Source organism: Larus michahellis, chromosome 5, assembly GCF_964199755.1.
Source record: "Larus michahellis chromosome 5, bLarMic1.1, whole genome shotgun sequence".
Classification (NCBI taxonomy): Eukaryota; Metazoa; Chordata; class Aves; order Charadriiformes; family Laridae; genus Larus; species Larus michahellis.
Window position 1 is genome coordinate 45543184 of NC_133900.1, and position 15372 is coordinate 45558555.

Genomic DNA, 15372 nt, shown 5'->3' on the forward strand with positions numbered 1-15372 from the left:
CTGGGCAGTACCTTCCCTCCAGTTGCAGCATCACTCTGCTCCAGGAACGTCTCATACACCGTGGGGCTGATCTTGCGGGGCAGCGGCGGGGCCTTGCTGGCACTCTTCACACGGCCACCGAAGCCAGTAGGAGACAGGGACAGCCCTGTGCAGGCAGGGGAGGTGGGCTGGACCGATCACCCAGTCTAGGGGGGACTGTGGGGCCCATTGGGGTGCCCTGGGCTGCCAGGGACAGCCCTCGTGCCTGCGGGAGCATGGTGGGGCTGGGCAGAAGGGGTGGCATGGGGCTGGGGGTGGCGTGGGGCATGACCCCAGGAGCAGGCTCCTGCTGGGAGCTGATCTCGGCACTGAGACCCAGCGACAGAAGGTCTGGGATCAACGACCAGCAGCTCCACGGGGAGCGTTTGGGGGTCATGGGAGCTGTGTGGGGTCTGCCTGTGCTCCCTGCCACAGGACGTGCCTGCACCATCGTGGGGATGGGGCCAGGGGTGAGGGCGCCTGTGCTGGGGGCGCTGGTACCCACTGCTGGGGTGGGGACACAGCCCTGCTCCTGGAGCCAAGGGCTGGATGCTGCTTGGGGCTGTAGGGGCTAGGGAAGGTGAGCCCCCCAGCCATGCCAGGGGGGCTAGGAAGGCACCCCGAGCTGGCAGCTGTGGTGGGCAGTACCTGCAGGGCTGGGCTGAGCACCAGTGGAGTCTCGCCTTGGCGGGGGCTGTTTCCCGTCGGAGCTGCCCAGGCTGCTGTCGCTCATGTTGCGGGACAGTCTCTGTTTCTCATCCTGGGATGCAGAGGGGAGGCTCAGCACCTCGTGGCGGGGTGGTGGGGTGTGGGCAGGCTGCATCGCAGGACCCTCTGGCAAGGTGTAATGTTCCCCAGCACCCTGCCCACAGCCCAAAGGCAGCCCCTGCCCACAGCCCTGGGTCTCCAGCCTTGTGCCCCACCAGCCTCCGCTCCTGCCCTCCCTGCCATCAGCCAAGGCCACCACCAGCCCCGCAAGGGGTCCCAACTGCCCTGAGGCCTCATGCTGCCAGCTGGGCCAGGGGCTGCAGGTGCAGCAAGACACCTGGGGGAGCGTGAGCAGGGCCCCAGGGAGGAGGGGAGGCACCAGGGCTGTGCTGAGCATCACCTTGGGCTCTGGCAGCTCCGAGATGGACTGGCGCGTGTCCTGCCGCCAGTAGCCGAAGAAGGTGCTGGAGCGGTTCTCCTTGCGCTCGTTCCTGCGGTCCTCGCTCTCGGAGGTGCGAGGGGCAGGCTTTGGGGTCGCGGTTGCCTCCGTGCTGTGAAGCAACTGTGGCTGGTGAGGGGCAGGTGGACGGCAGAGGGAATGGGGAGCAGGGCTACGCCATGGGCCAGGGGACTGTGGCCAGGAGTGGCTGCCCTCAGCCAGGCACCAGCACCATCTCCGGCAGAGCTCTGTGGTGGATGCTTAGCGTGGACAAGCCAGCAAGATAAGCATGGGTGGCTCAGGTGACAGCGGTGTGCAGGTGAGCGTAGGAGCTGCACATGGGTGTCTCTACTCCATGACACCCCACGGGGACAGGGCCACTGTGGTGGCATGGCAGGATGGACCCCTGCGATGCAGCTTGGTGTAAAGGGAAGCCAGGAGGGCAGTGGGCTGGGGAGGTGGGAGAGAAGCGTCTGGGGTGGAGGAGAGTGAGGATGGCTCAGCGCTGCGAGGCCAGCAGGGAGGGGTGAGGGCAGTGAGGGGATGGCTTGGGGCCAGCGCTCCCCACCACAGCACTTGCCTGTCTCCAGCGTGGCTCAGCCGGTCCCAGTCAGGTCCCCAGGCCATGGACCGGGGTCGTCCACTCCGCCGGTCCTCGAAGCAGACCTGATAGCACAGGGAGCCTGAGAGCGAGCCAGGAGAAGTGAGAGCGCAGAGCCTTCCCTCTCCTTCCCTTGGCTCAGCCAGGGCCAGCAGTGCCCTCTCTGCCCTGCCCTGGTTTTGGGCAGTACCAGCCACCCCATGGCAGTGTTGTCCCCCCACCCAGGGCAGGCAGGGACCCCCAAGGTCTCCAATGCACAGTGCCCCTCACCCTGCTGCTGCAGCTCCAGCCCCATCAAGCTGTTCCCTGCTGCTCCAGACCTGGCTTGTCCGATGTCATCCCACAGGTGCCACAGACTGGCCGTGCCTGCACCGTGCTCACCGCCCTGGCACTCACCATCTCCCGCACCCCATACTGGCTTTCCACCTTGGCCCGCAGCTGCATGAAGCACTCCTCCATGCGCTCGTGGAAGGGCCGCAGGTCCTCTGTCACCTTCCGCCCGTGGATGCGGATCCCCTCTGCCAGCAGTGGGATCTGCAGGAGAACAGGGGTGGGTCCATCTGGGCTTGTGGGGCTCCCCTGGCAGGGGGGCGCTGGGCACTTGGCACCCCAGGGCAGCTGTCCCCTCCGGCCACCAGGGGGATGCTGCAGTCTGTACCTGCCAAGCAATCAGATCCTTCAGCTTCTCGATGTTCCCCTTGTCCGCAGGGTGTTCCTGGAGGTAGGACTCCTGGAAAAAGGCCTGCAACGATCCCCTGTCAGACCCACTGACAGGCTGGCTCAGCTCCACGCAGGGAGGGGACGGCACGAAGCGGTGCCAGTGCCTGTGGTCACCAGCCCCAAGAGTGCCTGTGCCAGCCCCAGCGCAGCACCCACATGTCCTCACCGTCTCATACTTGGCAAAGCCACCCATGACAGCAGGGTCCACAATGCCATTGAGCAGCATGGAGAGCGGGTTCACGGGCAGGCTGGGGTCGTTCTGGTGCCGGTTGATCTCACTCATAATTTTCTCATTTGTTTTCATCATGGTCTCGATGGCGTTTTCCAGTGGGGAGATGATGGTCTGTGCCCAGGGTGGGAGGGAAGGTCAGCAGCTGGCTGACCCAGCGACCTGCCCGTCCTGCTGCGGGCCAGCAGGGTGGTCTCTCCCCGGCCCCACAGGAGAGAGGCTCCAGGGCTGCACATCGCACCCTACAAAGCACCTCGGACCCCTGGCACCAGCTGCCTGGAACTGAGCCGAGGGCTCACAGGGGCTGTGCTGGTCCCCGGCTCTGAACACAGGCTGGTGGCAGGGTTAGTCCTGCAGGCAAGAGGCCACAGGCCAGGTGACAGGCATGCGGCAGCGGCAGCTCAGCAGTGAGCTTATGGGAAACTCAGGTAAATGTCATCGTCTGGGGGCTGGCGGGGGGAGGGTCTGCTGCTCCCTGCACACAGTCTCCTGCATCCCGCGCAGGAGATGTGTGTCCTGGTGGGTGACCCAAGCAAACCAGTCCCTGTCACCGGGTTGATGCTACCGTCACCAGCCGATGGTGGCAATGCCCTGAGTGCTGGGGGTGGTGGTGGAGGGCGGGGGCAGGTCTCCATGCCCAGTATTGCCAGAGAAAGCCTTCCCCATGGCGTGGGACAGCGTTCCCATGCGGCATAGGCCCAAGATAAGCCCTGGAGCTGGGGCAGCAATGCCAAAGGAGGGTCCTCTGGGCAGAAGGCAGGAGGTGCTGGCTGGGCTCTGCGCTGGCAGAGGGAAGGGGGCCATGCTCCCACCCCGCTCTGCAGGCGGAGGGTACGTGTGGGAGCTGGGTCCGCTCTGCTGCAGGCACAGCCCCGGGCCACGCACCTGAGGGACCACAGGGACACGGGAGGGAGCTGGGAGTGGTGGGGTTTGGGGCTCGAGCACTGGGTGGGCTGGATCAGGTTTGCACTGACAGCAGGGACTGGTGGGACACAGGGACCAGGGCAGGGGCTCGGCTGGGACACCAGGCAGGATGTGATCCCTGCACCCCAGCTTCAGCCACTAGAGCTTGGGAAGCCTGGAAGGGGCTGCGGGCACCGCTCCCACCTGGATCTGGGGTTTGTGATGCTGCTCAGGGAGGGATACCCTGGGAGGCCCCATTCCCCCCGTGCCCCCTCCTCACCGTGGTGGTGGAGGTCACCACGAACCAGCGCAGGATGCCGGGCAGGGGGTAGGCTGTTACGAAGGTCGTCCGCTCAATCCACATGGTCTGCGGGGAGGGCAGCAGTCATCCCACTGCCCTCCTCCCCATCACCCTGGGACACCCCTGGCTGCCCTGTGGGGTGGGGGGCTCCCACCTCCCCCTCCTACGGGCACAGGACCACCACCTTCCCCATCCCAGGGACCCCTGTCTCTCCTGCATCCCCTTTCCTCTAGACACCTGGCTCCTCACAGGGGCCCCCCAGCTCTCCCTGTTCCTCCCAGACGGGGGTCCCGGCAGCCCCTGCCAGCACTCACTGCAAATTCATTGTCTGGATCCTTTGGGCCTTTCTTGAAGGGCCGCGAGTAGCTGAACTTCTGGACATGGTTGGCTTTATAGAAACTGCAGAGGAAGGAAGGGGCAGAGCATGGGAGCGGTGTCCCTGTTGCGTCCCCTCCCACATGGAGCAGAGCAGGTGCACCCCCTCCGCACCGGGGCACTCACTTGGTGATCTGCTCTGGGATGCTCCGGTCCTTGAACCGGACCTTGGTTTCCTCCACCGGCTGCACGGTGAAACACTGGATGTCTGTGGGAGTGAAGGAGCCACAGGCACACACCGCAGGGGACAGGGGCTATGGGGGAGAGGGACCCCAGGGCCCGGCAGGAGACAGCCCCAGGGGTGCACGGCGAGGTGCTGCGGGACCCACACGGGGGGGCGACGGCAAAGGGAACAAGCTGCCCTCCCAGCTCCGTCCCTACGCTCGGAGGATACACTGCCCCGGGGAGCCAGTGATGTCCTGGCCAGGTGGAGACGTGCTCTTCAGCTTCTCGGCGTTGGGGAAGGGGTTCAGCAGCCGCATCTCGAAGTCCTCCCGGCGCTCGTACTCCTTGCCCCGGTAAATGAAGACCTTGTTCTGTGGGGGAGGAAGAGGGCAGCCCGTCAGTGTGCTGTGGAGCGGGGCTGGGGAGCCCTTGGCCCCATGCTCTGGCTGCAGCAAGCCCCGCTGCGTTTGGGGTGCAGGCGCCAATAAGGCTGAGCCCCGAGCTGAGCAGGAGACAGCGCCCTTGGAAAAAATATTTCCCCAAACCCAGCAACTGGAATGAAAAGGAATTAAAGGGCTGGCTGGCTTGGACAGCCAGGACTCTGGAGCGAAGGCCTTTAGCCAGGCACACAGCGACCAGGGGCTGTGGTCGCTGGATACAGGAGACAGCATGGAGCCCTTGAAACCCACCGTGACCTCTGTGACAAGGTGTGGGGGTAGGAAAATGAGGATGAACACTTTGGATGGAAGCAGCCCACCAAGGATGCCTGTGAACGGATTAAAATGCTAAGAAGTGTAATAGGAGTGAATGGGGGTGAAACACTTTGCTCACGTCCAGCAAGAGGAGCCCTGCACTCGCGGGTGGGTGCCAGGAGTCCGTTCACCGGGAGCACAGGAAAAGGGAGAGGTGCTGAGCAAACCCCCGCCTGCAGCTCTGCCCTGCAGGGACGGGGAGAGGGTCGGCGGGGAGAGGGTCGGCGGGGAGAGGGTCGGCGGGGAGAGGGTCGGCGGGGAGAGGGTCGGCGGGGAGAGGGTCGGCGGGGCTCCCGCAGTGACCCCAGAGGTACCCGAATCTCTTCATAAACAGCACCGTTGCACAGGCCCACCTCTGCACCACAGGTAGGACACAGCACACATCTGTCCCTGCACTCCAGGTATGACACGGCACAGACACACGTACCTGTGCGCCGCAATCATGAAACAGCACGGGTACAGCCACGCACCAGGGATGGAGCAGATCCCACTTCACCATGGGGCACAGTGGCAGCCCAGCAGGGATACAACGTCCCCATGTGCTGAGGACACAGTCCAGGAGCCCGTTCATCGTGTGTTACAGAGACCCACACCCTTCCATGCCTTGCTTTTCTTCCCTAAGTCTGTCTCCAGCTGTTTGTAATCAGGGACCGTAACCCCCGGTGCTGCTAGAGTGAAGCTGCTGGTTTAATTTGAGAACCTGCCAACCCCTTCCAGCGAGCAGGGATGGAGGTGGCAGACATGGAGGCGAGCACTGAGCACGCAGGGTGACACCCCAAGACAGCTGTAGCCACAAAGCTTGGCCTGGGCAGAGGTGAAGCATGCCAGCTGCTGGCACGGCACTGGCCACAGGGCAGCCAGGAACCACTTACCCGGAGGAAGGTGGGGAAGCCTTGCCCGTAGTAGCCCACGGCAAAGTAGTCCGGGCTGGGCCGCAACACCTTCAGGATCTTCTCGTAGAACTTGGCTTCCCGCTGCTGCAAGGGGAGAGGGGCAGGAGTGGGGATGGGACGGGATAGGGCTCCAGCACGGGACAGGAGCCTTGCAGAACTCCTGTCTCTCCCCACAGCTCGCCGTGCCCTCACCTGCTCTACCAGCAGCCGACCCCCCCAACCTGGCCAGGCACTCACCAGGATGTCACTCAGCATTTCGTAGTCGAAGACTTCACTCTCATACTGTTCCGCCAGCTCCTTGCAGATGTGGATGGCCTCCTCCCACATCTGCGGGAGATGGGGCCAGGGCAGGGGCCCCATGGTGTGGAATAAGCTGGGGTGGAGGGGCACCGGGGGCTTCCAGAGGAGACCAGCCCCATCTGTGGGCCACCTGCACCCCTGCTCCTCAGTGAGGAGGGAAGGACTTTCCGCATGACGGCTAGTGGTCCAGCTGGGCGCTGGTGGGCAGCAGCAGGACTTCCCACTGCCTCCAGCACCTGAGCCCAGCCCCCTGCCCAGGCGAGACCCTCTGCTGGGGTGCCCCAGCTGCCAGCACCTGGGTGGTGACCGGGCTGAGGCTGGGATGGGATGGGATGGGGGAAGGACAGCCGTGGCAGCCAGGCGGTTGCGGGGTTGAACCATCCATCCCAGGCTCGCTGAGAGGCAGCTCTAGCCCCACCACAGTGGTGGGGAGGGCGGACGGGCTGTGCTGTGGCTGGGGGCTCAGAGCTTGGAGCAGAGGGCAGCGGTGGCCAGGGAGCCAGGCTTGCCCTGGGACAGCCCAGCTCCCGATGGCTGGCCAGGGCGAGAGGGCTGTTGGGGGCATGCGGCCACGCTCACCTTGCCCTGGTCGAAGTAGTCGATGATCTGGTTGTAGAGAGCCTCTTTCAGCTGGCGCTGGGTGTGCAGGCTGGGGCTGTGCAAGCCCTGCATGGGGGCCGTGTTCGCCTCGTCTGACCACTGCGTGGAGGCAGCGGGAGCCCGTCACGCCAAGCCCTCTGGCCCCAGCTGGGCAGCCCCCGTGGCCCCCGCAGCCTCCCGTGCCCCACCTTGAGGAGCCGGGCGTGCAGCAACAGGGTGTAGGCTCCCTCTGTGTAGTTCTCGTAGCTGACGTGCAGGTCTTTCAGCTTGTACAGGTACCTGGGAGCAAGGGTATCGTGTGTGGGGAATGATGGCCAGGGCAGTTTGTGGTCCACCCCGTGCTCCCCCAACAGGGCAGCCAGGTTGGGGGCAGAGCCCCCGACACCCTGCCCCTCCGGCCGCTCCGCCGTCCCCATCCCATGTGCCTGGGGACAGGGCAGCAGGGGGCTGGGACAGCTCGGGGCCCTGGGACCTATCACCCCCGGGCGATGGCAGTCTCCCTGGGGCTGCACTCACCTGATGTACATGGCCTGGCGGTCGATCTCCTTGTAGAAGTTCTGGGGAAGAGCAGACAAGGCCGTTTTGAGTGGCCCCAGGAGGGGGCACATGCCACAGCCCCTTACGGTCCCACACCTTCCTGCCGAGTCCATCCCCACACAGGGACTGGGCTGCCCTTGGCAGCGGGGAGCTGCACGGTGCCTCCCAGCAAGCACCTCTGGGGGACACCAGGTCTGTCACCACGTGCACCCCATCTCTGCTGTGCTAGGGGCACGGCAGCCCCTGGGGGGACCTGGGGGGACAGGGGGCTGAGCCCTGGGGGGTCTAGGGGGACAGGGCAGGTGCCCACCAGGAGGTTGACGGTGCAGCTCATGCTGTAGGTTTTGTTCTCGTCATTCATAACAGCCCGGTAGTCGAGGAGCCGTTCCAGGAGCCCGGTCACCAGCGCAACGAAGTTCTCCCCAGGCTTGGCCAGCTCAGGGTGTCTCTGGCAGCAGCTGAGCAGGCTGGGGAGGAGAGGAGGTCACGGGTCTCGCTGCTTGCTCAGCTCCACAACGCTCTCACCACTGCCCCGGCTCAGCTCCCCCGAGGTGCAGGGAGATGTGGGGGTGGTGAGGCGGGGACGCTCCCCAAACAAGGGACAAAAAGCAACACCTGGTCTACAGCGAGAAAGAGCAAGCCCCCAACTGGTACATCAGGGATGGGAGACAGACCTGACAGCTCCAGCCTCACTGCACACGAATTTTTGATGGACATCACAGGGCAAGGGTAAAGCCTGGGCAGGGCAGGGGCATCACCCAGGGCAGGGGCATTGCGGAGGGCAGGGGCATTGCCTGGAGCAGGGGCAGGCTGGCTGCAGACATGTTGCTGCTCGGGCAGCAGTCGTCTTCTTCTCAGGTCACGCTCCCCCAAGAGGGGTGCTCTGGGTCAGAGCACAGCATGGGGAGGAGCTGGATGGCCAGGATTCAAGGCCAGGCTGGATGAGGCTTTGAGCAGCCTGGTCTAGTGGGAGGTGTCCCTGCCCATGGCAGGGGGGTTGGAAATAGATGATCTTTAAGGTTCCTTCCAACCCAAACTATTCTGTGATTCAGCCGGGGTGGGAGTACGGTAGCCAGCAAAGGGCCGTGCCCTGGAGAGAAGGTTGCGGGGATGTCACTGCACACTCACATGCTCTCAAAAAGCTGCTTGTACTGCTCATCTCCCCGGCCGCCCTCCACCTCACTGTCCAGCTTGCGCAGGATCTCGTCCTCAAACTGCAGAGACGTGCATGAGCGTGGCCAAGGAGCCGAGGATGTGCTGAGCTCAGCCCCAGGCTGCCGCAGCTGCAGCCCCCAGGACATGGGGCCACAGCGCTGGGACAGAAGGGACTGCGGGGGCTGGAGCCAGCTCAGTCCCCCAAACAGCCCCCAGGCTGGGCTGCTGCAGCCCCTTCCCCCAGGACTGCCCAGCACAGACGGGTCCCTGTCCCCCCTCCCAGGCCATACTGGTCACTGGTGCGGATGAGTCCCCACACTGCCTCAGCACAGACAGGGCCCCATCCTGCTGTCTGGGTCCCTGACCTGCTTCCCAGGTCCCCGTCCCGCTCCTGCACTGGCCTCGTCACCGTCCCCCAGCATTCTGGGCCCAGATGACCCTGGGGGTCTCTGGACAGTGCCCTCTGCCCCCTGAAGCAAATGCCTTCCCTGCCTGGAGTGGCAGGGCTCTGCCTGCCTGGGGTCCCCCACCTCCCAGGTGATGCTCAGCCTTCGGGGTTTGTGCTCCAGCTGCAGCTGGTGGTCCCAAAAGCCTGGGGGATCCTGCACGTGCACCATATGGGATGGAGGGCTCTGGAGCAGACATCTGATTGCTGGTACCCCTTGGTACCCCTTGCCTCCACGCTGGGTCCCTCCAGGGTCTGCACATCCCAAACTCATGGGACATTGTCCCCCGAGTTGCAGGGGCACTGCCATGGTTGGCTCCTGAGCCGCAGAGCCCCTGTGGATGGCTCAGGGACATGCCGTGCAAAAGCCTCAGGTCCTCTGAGCCGAGCCATGCCCACACCATTCCTCCAACGCAGCTCTCCTCTGGCGGCAGAGCCGGGCGCGAGTGAGGGGCTGGGGAAGGGGCTCCAGCAGGACGTGTGTCATCCCTGGCTCCGAGGGCAGTCCCAGCCCCTCTCCTCCCTTGGGACACCCCAACAGGGTGAAAGGCTTCCAGCTCAGAAGAGACAAATGCCACCTAATCACGAACTGGAAAAGCCTTTTGCATGGAGAAAACTCACAGCGATGAGGGAAGACAAGTGGAGATGCAGAGGTTTACACAGACCTCCCCCCTCCCGCTGCGCTCTTGTTTCCAGGCAGTACCAGGACTGGCTGGGTTGGTGATGCCTGACCTGTCCCTGCTCGTCCCTGGGAAATCCCGTGTCACCTGGCAGCTCTCCCTGCTCCTCATGTCCCCGCCAGCTCCCTCTGTCCCTCGTCCCTCCCTCCTGCAGCCTCACATCCCAGGATGAGAGGGGGGGGCTGAGCATCGCCTCCACCCACCCCAAAAAGGGACGGTCCAGCCCAGGTTAGGAGCAGGATCCAGCCGCAGCCCTGGGCACTCACCCGGCTGAAGCTCTCGGTCAGCTGGTACTCGCAGAGCATCATGTCGAAGAAGATGGGGATGGTGGACTTGCGCAGCTCCAGCTCCGGCACGAGGGTCATCTCCAGGATGGGCCCCACCATGCCCGGGATGAACTCGATCTTGTGATGGCCTGGGGAGGGCAGGGAGAGCTGGGGGGGGCTGGGGTCCTGCAGCCTGCTCCCCAGGGCCAGCCCTGGCCTGGGGCCCCATGGCGGCGAACGGGCAGCAACATGTGGAAGAGGAGGGGCAGTGGTGCCAGGAAGATGTCTGCACGCCCGAGGCAGGTGGCCACGGCAGAGCCAGGCAATCCTCCGGGGCAGCCATGCTGTCGGGCAGGTAATGCTGAATGGCCAGGACAGCACGGCCAACACTCGACCATGGGACCATCAGCTGGGGTTGTGCTGGTGTCCTGGAGCCCTGGCACATGTGAACAACCCACGCAGGAGCCTGCGGGCACCCGTCACTGCTCCGCTGCGGGCTGCCCCACACGCTCCCCGCAGCTCCCAGCTCTCTGCTGGGGCATGGGGCAGAAACACGGGATGCTGTGTCCTCCCTGCCTGCCTGGCCCTGGGATGCTGCCAGCAGCGCAACCTGCACCGTGCAGGGGAAACAAGGCAAGGCAGGAGCCCGCAGGAGCAGGGAATGGGAAGGCAGGGCTGCAGGCAGACGCCAGCCTGGTCATGGCACCTGCGGGCTCGTACACCCACAGGTGCGCACCTCACACACCCCTGCAGATGCGCACAGCCCACGGGCTCACATATCCCACAGATTGCACATCCCACAGCATCCCACAGACGGCATGTCCCACAGGCTTGCACACCTGCAGCTTCGCAGGCCTGCAGGCTCACACACCCTGCTCACACCTACAGGCTCCCATGCCCCACAGCCCGCTCCCCAGCACCCATTTTGGGGACGGTGCTGATGAATGCCAGCCTGCAGAGACTCGCCAAGCCTCCTCATGGCTAGCCACGCTGCGGCTCACCTAGGTTGTACCACATGTCCCGAATGGAAGCTCCGATCGTGGCTCTCATGTCCCCATACCTGCCAGGGCAGATGTTGGTTAGCATTGCTCTGCTATGGGGTGCAGTGGGGTGCAGTGTCCAGGCCAGGGACACAAGCACTGCCCAACTGGCTCATCCCAAAATCCCACTGTGTGGCATCAGGCTGGGGCAGGAACCTGAAGCCGAGATGCAGAGCTCAGCCCCGAGGCGATGCCGACAGGCAGTGGGGCCAGGGAGGGCCAGCGCAGACGAGGGTGACTCACTTGGCCAGGATGCTGTTGCGCTTGGCCTGGGAGAAGTTCTCCAGCTGCAGAGAGTCCTGGGTGAGGAAAGCCACGGCCAGGTGGAAATAGTTGTTCCAAAGCTGCAGAGAAAACACAGGGACGAATGCCAGGCTGGGGGGCACGAGGGGCCAGGGGGCAGCCCACAGAACCGAGGGACAGGCTGGGTCCCCTCCCTGTCCCCCCAGCCCTCACAGGGCACAGGCAGCCCCTCACCTGCAGCTCGAAGCTGCTGTTGCTCAGGAACATCTCCGTCAAGGTCACGGCGAACTGGTTGATGGCGCGCAGGAACTCCCTGTGGGGTGAGCGGCCGTGGGGAGCTCAGCAGACGGCAGCCACACTGCCTGCCCCCCTCCCACAGCCAGGGATGGATGGCAGCCAGGGAACAGCCGGGCTGGCAGGTCCCAGTGATGGCGAGGCAAGGAGCGGTGGCTGGGGGCCTTTGCCCTGGGGCTGGGGCTGTCAGCGTGCTCCTGCCCACATCCATGCTCCAGCTGGTCCTTTCTGCCCACTGAACGCTGCCCGGGTGCACGGGTCCTGCACTCCCGGCATCCCCCTCATGCTCAAACACCCAGGGTGGGAGGGATGGGGCATCTGGCATCGGCTTCCCGCTGCCCCCCAGGAGCCCCTCAAGCACAGTGATGGGACTGCAGAGAGCAGCCCTGCCAGCCAGCTCCCAGATGGGGCCAGGCTGTCCCAGGACAGAGCAGGGAGCCACTGGAGCTGCCCTGAGCCAGCCCAAGCACTGACCCAGGGCTGTTGGAGGGGGATTTGGAGGTAGCTAAGCTAGCCATAAGCTGTCTGGCACAGCCATGCCGCAGTGCCTGCATGCCCTCTGCCCAGGTCCCAACAAGGCTCCCCAGGTTCTAACATCCAGCCCCAACATCCACCGGCAGGTCCCCCCTAGCCCAGAGGTCCTCACCGGTTCTGCACCATGTTCATCACCATCCAGTCGGAGGGGTACACCGTCTTGCCAATCAAGTCCTTGAAGAGGATGAAGGTCTCCATGAGGAAGTCCTGCCACGGAGGAGAAAATGTCAGGAGCTGGGCTCAACCACGGTGCCCTCCCGGGGTGATGCTGTGCTGAGCACCCGGGCTGGGAGCAGCCCTCACCACCCAACAGTGAGAGCTTCACCTCCATGGAGTGTGTCAGGGTCCAGGGCAGGTGGCACCAGTTCCAGGTGCTTGGATGCAGGCAGGGTGCTGGGACGAGTGGGATGCCTCAGCTGAGACATGGGGTGGAGAGACAGGAAGAAGCCAGAGATGCCCAGGTCTCGGTGCGTGGGCAGCACTCACCATCAGCTCGGGCCGGGAGGGGAACGCATTGATGTAGGAGCTGTAGTGGTCCTTGTCCAGCTGGCTCAGGATGGCGGCCATGCAGGCCACATAGTGACTCTGGGGGAGAGGGGCTGGTCAGGCAGTGCCGAGGCCCCATGGCCAGCACCACAGGGTGTGCTGGGGTCCCAAGGGGCCCGTGCGCCCACCCGTGTTCCTCCAGCAGGTCCCTACCCTGGAGACCCAGTTGCCCTGGAGGCCCCTCACCCTCCACCTGCCGTGGTCCCCCCCCTCTCCAGATCTCTTCTGCCCCACTCAGCCTTAGCTCCTGCAGCCAGCCCTTCCTCTCCCGGTCCCACGCATCCCGCTCCAGACGCGGGACAGCTCTGACACCTGCCATGATGCTGGGGAGCACGCAGACATAACTATATAGCATATTTGCTGCAGCATACATCTGTAATTTTAAGGTAATTTAAAGCAGTATGTGGATGTAAGCACATTTTGAAAATGGCAAGCAGCTTCTTTCTGGAGGCCGATGTGTCTAGACTGCCTCTAGCAAAGGGTCCCAAATTCAGTGCAACGTTTTCTTGACGATACTTCTAACATAAAATCTGAGCCTGCAATAGACTTTAAAGCGCTTGGAGTATTGACTCGTGAAGAGGAAGCTTTGCTCTTGCGACAAAGCCACGGGAAACTCCCTGGGGAACTGATCTCGGGAGTCTCCCCACAGCCAGTCACCCAGGGAGGCAGCAGCTCCGGTCCAGCGCCCACAGGGCAGCAGCGGAGTCAGCGTATGGGAAAGCTGGCTGCTCTCGGCACCAGCCGCCGTCACCGGGGTGCTGTCACCCCACACACCACCACCAGAGCCGCGCACTCCAGGGTGAATACAAACCAACCCAACCACCTTTGGAAGCGCCTTGGCGTGCCGAGGACGGGCAGAGCCCCGGGTAGGTCAGGTCACACCCGCGTGATGGGAAACCTGGCACCACCGGGGCTGAAAGGGGGTGAACGCTTGGCCACGAGAGCGCCCGATGCTTCCTGTTATTAAAGACCCAGTTTCCACCAGTGTCCGGTGTAGCCCGCGTGTGACTGCTCAGCCGGGAAGCTGTGCTGGGGGTGCACCCAGGATTGTAAACTGCTTCCTCCTAGCTCTTTCCACCAGCTCCAGCATTCCCCCTCTGTGGCAGTGATGAAGCCCCAGCACAGCCCCAGGGCTAGCTCTCCCAGCTTCATGGAGCAGCCAGCAGACAGGGGATTCAGAGGCCAAAGGAGCCACTTGGCTGCTGCCTGTGACCAAGGACCATGGGTTCGCCTCACCCGTCCCTGGGCAGCCCCGGCAGTGTGGCCGGGAATGTCCTTGGGAAGGGCTGCAGCATGCAGCAGGGACTGCCGTGGGGAAGCACTGTGCCCCACGGACAGCCCTGCCCGACATCCAGGGCGCAGGCAGGCTTGCAGGGAATTATCTTTTGAGCAGCAAATGAATAAAAACCCAATAAATCTCAGTCCTTTTTAGCATCAAAGTGAAGCCACAGACCTGAGGTTTCCCTGCTGATCGCTGTAACGCAGAGGGTCAGCAGCACCTGCATGCAGGGAGTCCACAGCCATCCTGCGGAGACACCCAGGTTGCTAGTTGCCCGCAGCTGCCTGCACAAGTCTGAGTGAGCAGAACTTGTCTGCAAAGCTGGAGGCGAGTCCCTCCTCACTGTGCAGCACAGCCTGCTCCCAGGGCTTGGCTTGGGAGCAGGGGATGCCCTGCTTACAAGGGAGCAAGCACCAAGTGCTGGCAAAGCAGGGAAAAGTGCCACAAATGCACCTATGTTGCCTAAGCATCCGTGTGTGCAATGCCACGGAGACCCGGTCTCAGGAGAGAGCCCGTGGTGGAAGCCGGGATCGCCTTCCCCACTGACAGAGCCTGCTGTGCAGCCACACGGAGCAGGAGCAGCCTGAGCCTTGGCTGAGGTTCTGGGGGGGCATTTCTCACGTACCAGCCAGGGTGCATGTCACCCACCACGACCACAGAGAGAAGCACTGCATGACCCGCACAGCCCCGTGGGGAACGTGGGGCAAGGCAGGAAGGCGAGGGAAGGAAACTCTTGCAGCAAGCCAGTCTGTTCTGGGGATTTGATGAGATTAGTTCAGTCATCTGGAAACAGCTGTGCTGGTGGCTGCTGGAATTAGATCCAGGTGAACTCCCTGCACTGCCTGCTACACCTTCTTCAAGAGAAACTGCATTTACATTTAAATTACATTACTGGGAGCCACACAGCCAGGCATTGATACATCCATATGGGATGTGGTTTGTCCTGCGGATGGCGCGTGCATGGGGAATGAACCCAGGGGTAGCCCAGCACAGTGTGCGGCCCCAAAACCCACTGGGTGGTCACAGACATGGATGGTCCCAGATGGCCCCCAGCCAGGTCACAGTCCTATCACCCAGCACCTCCCAGAGCCACCGCACCAGCTGCTGCAGCCCCAGCAGGGCTGGGACACCCTGCAGGGCCACGACACCCGGCAGGGCCGCAGAAACAACAGGCTCAAGGCTGGAGAAGAGGGTCTGCGGTCTCTGGGGGGTGCTGCACTCCTGCCTGCTGCTCCCCAGCTCACGGACCTGTCGGGGACCCTGCCTGCTGACTCCTGCCGCCCCGCAGCCCTGCCTGGCGCAAAGGCCACCTTCCCCCTGTGCCCACGGCCACGCTGCCTGTCGCCACA

At 63.8% G+C, this 15372-nt stretch overlaps 1 protein-coding gene across 2 annotated transcripts in view; it reads right to left on the reverse strand.

Annotated features, from left to right (window-relative positions):
- Positions 1 to 15372, reverse strand: part of LOC141743266 (dedicator of cytokinesis protein 2-like) — a 77676-nt gene that overhangs the window by 1142 nt on the left and 61162 nt on the right. The window contains exons 29-52 of one of the 2 annotated variants that reach the window (XM_074587016.1): positions 12685 to 12783; positions 12311 to 12405; positions 11605 to 11683; positions 11371 to 11471; positions 11089 to 11147; positions 10088 to 10236; positions 8670 to 8755; positions 7852 to 8008; positions 7521 to 7561; positions 7193 to 7283; positions 6984 to 7103; positions 6342 to 6431; positions 6084 to 6188; positions 4689 to 4830; positions 4421 to 4502; positions 4234 to 4318; positions 3899 to 3985; positions 2653 to 2829; positions 2425 to 2496; positions 2163 to 2300; positions 1746 to 1831; positions 1127 to 1277; positions 667 to 778; positions 12 to 145 (exon numbers count right to left, since the gene is read on the reverse strand). In XM_074587016.1, the coding sequence (XP_074443117.1) occupies positions 12 to 145; positions 667 to 778; positions 1127 to 1277; positions 1746 to 1831; positions 2163 to 2300; positions 2425 to 2496; positions 2653 to 2829; positions 3899 to 3985; positions 4234 to 4318; positions 4421 to 4502; positions 4689 to 4830; positions 6084 to 6188; positions 6342 to 6431; positions 6984 to 7103; positions 7193 to 7283; positions 7521 to 7561; positions 7852 to 8008; positions 8670 to 8755; positions 10088 to 10236; positions 11089 to 11147; positions 11371 to 11471; positions 11605 to 11683; positions 12311 to 12405; positions 12685 to 12783 (2538 nt within the window). Of the gene's footprint in view, positions 1 to 11; positions 146 to 666; positions 779 to 1126; positions 1278 to 1745; positions 1832 to 2162; positions 2301 to 2424; positions 2509 to 2652; positions 2830 to 3898; positions 3986 to 4233; positions 4319 to 4420; positions 4503 to 4688; positions 4831 to 6083; positions 6189 to 6341; positions 6432 to 6983; positions 7104 to 7192; positions 7284 to 7520; positions 7562 to 7851; positions 8009 to 8669; positions 8756 to 10087; positions 10237 to 11088; positions 11148 to 11370; positions 11472 to 11604; positions 11684 to 12310; positions 12406 to 12684; positions 12784 to 15372 lie in introns of both variants that reach the window. The other variant, XM_074587015.1, reaches the window with a different exon arrangement.